We start from the raw sequence: 6,264 nt of genomic DNA, 5'->3' as shown, positions 1-6,264 counted from the left end.
CGGTTCCAATTAGTAAACGGGGGGGGGGGGCTCAGCTTTATTTGGGAAGCAGGGGAGGAGAGTATTTGATTTCATTTCGTTGCGAAAAGGCAAAAGAGAAATATTATCTTCTTTTCAACCAGAACGAAAAGTGGTGGATAATTACACGCGTGCCTTGGGATATTCAGAACAATCTACACCAAGCATTTCCTCTTTATCGACTACTTCTAGGCACTCCACTCCCCCGTTCTCGCAACTCTCTGTCTTGTGCACTCGCTGATCATCTCTAGACCGGCAGTAGCAATGGCGAGCTCTGTGGCTTCTTTGGCAGTTGCTGCTCCCTCGTGCGCCCCGGCAGAGAGCCTATCTAAGAGCTTCTCCGGCCTCAGGCCCACTACCCTCGCTGCCCCCAAGAGCGCCAACCCGCTCTCCATCTCCAACGGCAGCCGCGTGAGCGCCATGCTTGTGAGTGCATATCTCACTTCTCTGTCTTTCTGCGTGTGTGAGAGTAGGTTACACACACATACCATCACACTCACACACACGCTCTCAAATATTTAAGTGTCCTAGCTTTGCATGTGTAGGTCGTGCTCTCATGTTGTGTATGTGTGCGTGCGAGCAGGTGTGGAAGCCGTATGACAACAAGAAGTTCGAGACTCTGTCCTACTTGCCGCCTTTGACAAGCGAGCAGATTGCGAAGCAGGTGGACTTCATGGTCCGGAAGGGCTGGACCCCCTGCATTGAGTTCGACAAAGTAAGTGCCTACCTAATTCGCTGACTGGAATGGTGATCTTGACGTAGGTAGAGTTTGTTTGGAGGCGGCGGTGAAAGGCATTGACGAGGAATTAAAGGGTGTGAATTTTGTTGCTTATTCATGTTGCCTGGATGGATGTGATATGGTGGTTGTGGGTGGATCATGTGCAGATCGGAAGCGTATACCGAGAGCACTTCCATGGCAGCGGCTACTACGATGGGCGATACTGGGTGATGTGGAAGTTGCCCATGTTTGGCTGCCAAGATGCCGCCGCTGTGCTGCGTGAAATTGCAGAGTGCGCCAAGGAGTACCCCGAAGCCTTCATCCGCGTGCTGGGCTTTGACGCCAAGAGGCAGGTGCAGGTCTCCGGCTTCCTTGTCCAGAAGCCCTCTGTCTAGAAATCAATGATTTATCCTCGGAGACAACGACAATGCGTTCGTAGCCCTTTTTTCTCTCAAGGAGACCTTGTGAACATACACTTTTGTAACGATGAGGCACATCACCAAATTTTAATTCATCTCTTTTAAGAGCCTTGTTTCTGTATTCGCCGCCCAAGTCTGTGCGGCCAATCATTCTAATCATGTAGACATTTTCTGAAGCTCAGTGTCTCTAATGGTTAGAATTGTCATGCCTACTTGTACTTTGAGATAAAAGTTGAGGGCTGAAAAATGATCACTATGAAATCGTAATATCTTTTTGCTTTCTTTCATGAGCGATAAAGCGGATCTCTTATTGTTCAGATTGCTCAATACTCATCAAATTCGCTAGCCATTTCTATAAGCTGGGCTTATTTTAGAAGTTCTTACCCTGCAATCTTCTCCGGGGGGATGATATAAAGTGTACCCATCCTCCATTCCTAAAACAAAACAAACTGCATGAGCTCATTATGTGCAAGAAAAAGTTTGTTACCCAGCTTATGCGCTTTTGCAGGTATGGGGTGCCTAATTTGTTGGTTGCATCTTCTTGGTATGGGGTGCCGAATTAATTTCTCACAGAAGCTTCATCAAGTTGCAAGTTGCCGCAGTTGGGTTTCTGCATAGTTAGAAGTTAGCCGGCAATTTGGCAAATGCTCACTTAGATTGTTGATTTGCTTAATTTGGCAACAGAACTAGCTATGAGAACTTTATTGGAGGGCAATCAAGCATGTTGGGCCCAAATTTTGTTGATTGGGTGACTTGATTGGCTAGCGTGAATTAACCTCTTAAGATTTCATCATTAATTAATAGTTAATGATAATTAAAGATTAATTTGTATATATCTTTTTATTCTTTGTACTATTTGTTTGATGCACTTTTGATGGCTGGCAAATTTGTTCTCTCATCTTCTTGGTATGTGATGCGAAAATTATTTTTAACATGAGCTTGCTCAAGTTGCAAGCTGCCTTGATTGGCTTTTCGCATGGTGTGAAGTTGGACCTGACAAATTGGCAAAAGCTCGCTTCTATTGATTATTTATTAGCTTGAATTGGCGGAAAAACGAACTATGAGAGATAGCTACCCCCACTCTTTTGGAGGGAAATAGAACATGTTGTGCCCAATTTTATGTTGATTGGGTGTCTTCTCTTGAGTAACTTGATTGGCTAGCGTTGAATCGATCACTAAGAAATTATCATTAATTAGTGGTTACTCTATTGCTTAATGATAATCAAGGCAGAACGAAAATTATTGCTGAGTAATTCCCAAAGAGAGGTGGGCTTGGTACTAGCGGAGGGAAATAGAAGGCTATGTTGGGTGATGGATCATGAAAGGGAGAAGTAAAAGAGAGAGAAGTGCACACAGAAGGTTACTCCCCATACTAAGGGGGTTAACCGTAAAAGAGGGAGGAATGGGACTAATGTGGCGTGCTTTGTGTCCCGCACACACGCAAGGGTGGGGGTTAAAAAATTGTTTTGCAACTGCTCCTTTGAGGTGCAATTTGTGGAGGGGGGGTAACTCAAAACAGTTACCTACGCCCCTCTTGTGTGGGGGACCGGGGTCCTTTAGAAACTAGAAGTTGAAAACTAAAAGAGGAAATCGCACACCACTCTAATTTCGTTAATCAACGATGTCTCCTTTATAGACCTTTTAAGAAATGATTAGACTTGGGATTCCACAATAAAAGGGGTTGACATCACATATGATTTCACTTGTCCTGCAGGGAAGACATGCAAATTCATAGCCAAAGGCTTACTTAATAGTATCCAATGACATGTGTGTTCTTTGGACGGTTCTTCTTCTTCTTCTTCACTTCACTTAGACTTGAAAGCCTTAGAGCCGGGTTTCGCTATGGATTAGTGTGATCAAGAAGATTTGCATCATCTCGTAAAGAAATGCACCCATTTCTTTAATGAAATAAGTGAGACGAGGGAAACAGCTTCCGTCAAATTAGAAACGTTGCAAATACAATAAAATTTCTTTGTATTAAGAACTTCCTTTAAGTTAGCAACCAATCTTATATCTATATTAATTTGAGAAGGTCAACTACCAGGTGGCAGCAACTCCCGCTCTCCAGCCTAGGCGCTCTCCAGTCCGGCCTATGTGGAGGCTTGCACTGCCGCGTCGATTGCCCTGTCAGTCTGTAAGACGATTGCACTGCCGTGTGAGCTTTGCGTCGGGCTGCGGGTTGATGCAGAATCGGGTTGCGGGTTGTCGGGTTGCGGGCAGCATTACGTCGAGTCCAATATTGGTGTAGGTATAAGAAGCCACACCTCAGTTGAGGTTATTTTCCAAGTGCAAAGCGAAACCAAAACCAAGCGCAGCTCTATGTGAGAGAGAGAGAGAGCTTGCTAACTATGCGTTTCCAGGAGAGAGAGAGAGAGAGAGAGAGAGAGAGAGAGAGAGAGAGAGATTGCTAACTCTGCGTTTCCTTTTTTTTTTTTGCATGCCAGGGGTCAAGCTTTTGCAGTAAGTCAGCGTTTCCAAAAACAAAATCGATATAAGGGAAGTATGTGCCACTTCCCCCAACTTGCCAGCCCCGTTTTCATGTGATTACTTGCGTCCTTTGTATTCGGCACTTTCTTATGATATTGATCATTCGTTCGCGTCCCTCACTCTCGTGTCCCTCTTGCGTTCAGTTTTCAAGTTGCGTTCTTGTGTATGCGTTTGCTTGCCTGCAGGTCCCGTTTGCATCGCAGGTGAGCCGGCGCGGCCCTTTTTCCGTGACGCCCCGAACGAGGGCATCACACTTGGTATCAAGGCTTCGGCTCGAGTCTCCGCCAACCCGACGTCGGCCCGTGGCCCGTGGTTGTCACCACGTTTTCGGCCCGTCTGCCTCGTTTTTCCACGTTTTCTCCGCGTTCTTGGCCCGTGTTGCCTTGTTTTGCTCCGTTTCACCACGTCCCTTGCGTGATTGTCCCGTTTTACCCCATTTCTTGCGTTTTCCCCACATTCCTCACAGTTTTTTACCGTTTTGTCTCGTTTGACCCGCGTTTCGTCCCGTTTTCACCGCGTTCTCCGCATTCTTGGCCCGTTTTGCCCCGTTTTGACGCGTTTCTCCACGTTCCCCATCGTTTTTCTCTGTTTTACCTCGTTTTGCCCCGTCTTACACCGTTTGGGACCGGTTTTCACCGTTTTTGAGCCGTTTTCGCGGTTTTCGTCGTTTAGACCCTGTTTTGCGTTGTTTCACGGTTTTTTTCAACGTTTTCAAGCCGTTTTCAAGCAGTTTTCCAGTTTTTCGATATTTTTGAATTTCCCTCGGCTCCGGCCACAAGAGCACCCCAATGGCGGGAAATCAAGAAGATGAAGAAGGATACAGGACTGAACCGGAACCGCATAGAGCCCCCAAGAAGAACAAAGAGAAGAAGTCGCGACAAGACCACCAAGACTCAATGGAAGAAAGACTGGAGGCACGCATCATGGCCTCCGTAGAACACCAAATCAACGTGATGTCCGCTAATCTGAGCGATCTACTGCAAACACAGCTAGGCCAGCGACACGAAGACCGCCCGGGTCCTAGTAATGTCAACACGCGGCGAAACACCCAAAGACGACCGCGGCCCGGAAGATTAGAGACAGTCGACGAAGATGAAGACTACCTGGATGAACGAAGTGAAGGGCGCTACTACAGCCCTGAGAGAACTCTAGAAGATGAAAACAGACTGGGCAAATTCAAACCCATTCCCCCAGAGAAATACAAAGGCCATCGCACCTCACTAGAACTCAACAAGTGGTTCAGAGAGGTAGAAGACTACATGCAGTGGAACAACATAGGCAGACGCAGATGGGTGCAAGTGGCCAAAACCTTCCTGGCCGACGACGCCTATGTATGGTTTCTCACTGAACAACCATCAAAGCACTGGGAGGACTGGGAAGGCTTACAAAGAGACATGCTCAGCTATTTTGTCCCAGAAAATGAAGGCAACAAAGTCAGAGATTCGTGGCGCGATCTACGCCAAGACGGCCACATATCCGATTACATTGTCAAGTATAGGCGGCTAATGCTCCAACTCCCGTTGATGCACGCAGCAGATCGATTACATGGTTTCCTGTACGGCCTTAAGCCCTGGGCCCGTCGGGAAGTAGAAAAGCAGAATCCCAACACCTGGGAAGTGGCCGCCAATATGGCCGAAAAGCTACGAGATACAAACTCAACCCCAGGTGTCACTACAAACAACCCTCGCCCCAACAATTTTGCCCCCAATAACGGGCCTAACCCACCCGCCGGGCGAGGCCGCGAATTTATACCAAATAACAGAAGCAATGAACCCCGCTCACCACTGCGCAGCTCTTTTGCGAGCAATTCCTACAGCACCACGTCCAGCAGTTTTGTCCCCAATACTTACAAGGGCAACAATAACAACCCGCGCCCCGATCGCACCTGGTGCAGTGACTGTAGGATTGCTCATGGCCCCTACTACGCTTGTGTACGCAAGCGCAATCAAGCAGCCTCCTCATCTAGCAGAGTCAACACCCTCCAAATAGAAGAACCACCCTCCCCCCCCCGAATAAGAGTCGAAGAACTGGCTAGCCCTGTTGCTAACCAGCAACCCCGGATTGGAGCAGTTTCCCTCCACCCGCAATGCATGGCAGCGGCGATAACGGACATTCAGTCCAGGCAACAATTGGATCCCAGCAGCAATGGATCATGGTAGACTCAAGTGCCACACACAATTTTCTATCACCACAATGTGCCGCGCGCCTGGGCCTACGTCTCACCACCGTCAATGAAACGACAGTCAAGTTTGCCCAAGGAAAGGATAACAATGTCAAGGCAGCTCGTCAAGTTAGGATTGAGATGGGCGAATTCACATGCCGACTTGACTTCATAGTGGTCCCAATGGACGACTTCGAGGCAATTATTGGTCTCTCCTTCAACGATAAGTATCTCATTGCACTCCTAGGCATGAAGGTGGATCAATTATTGCTAAATAATCAAGGCAAAGCAGTGACAGTACAAGGCGCCAGACTCACAACAAAGCAAGCTATCACCCGTCATGCGCATCTTCAAACCAACCCCCCTCCCATCAACCGCCAAGACCCTGCTCAGTTAGCAGCGATGAAAGGCAAACAGAAAGTCCCCGAGCACTCGCCCCCCAAACTCAATCTCATGAGTGC

The 6,264-nt window shown here is 47.7% G+C and overlaps 1 protein-coding gene across 1 annotated transcript; it reads left to right on the top strand.

Annotated features, from left to right (window-relative positions):
* The first annotated feature begins 227 nt into the window (after positions 1-227).
* LOC147435339 (ribulose bisphosphate carboxylase small subunit, chloroplastic 5-like) lies at positions 228-1,331 on the top strand. Its single transcript, XM_086488402.1, has 3 exons — positions 228-444; positions 602-733; positions 904-1,331. Exons 1-3 carry the CDS (start codon positions 283-285, stop codon positions 1,129-1,131), a joined length of 522 nt encoding a protein of 173 aa, XP_086344528.1. The 5' UTR covers positions 228-282; the 3' UTR covers positions 1,132-1,331.
* Positions 1,332-6,264: the final 4,933 nt, after the last annotated feature.

This window comes from Adiantum capillus-veneris, chromosome 18 (assembly GCF_014529385.1).
Source record: "Adiantum capillus-veneris isolate H3 chromosome 18, ASM1452938v2, whole genome shotgun sequence".
Lineage (NCBI taxonomy): Eukaryota > Viridiplantae > Streptophyta > Polypodiopsida > Polypodiales > Pteridaceae > Adiantum > Adiantum capillus-veneris.
This window is presented reverse-complemented; position numbering and strand designations above follow the sequence as displayed.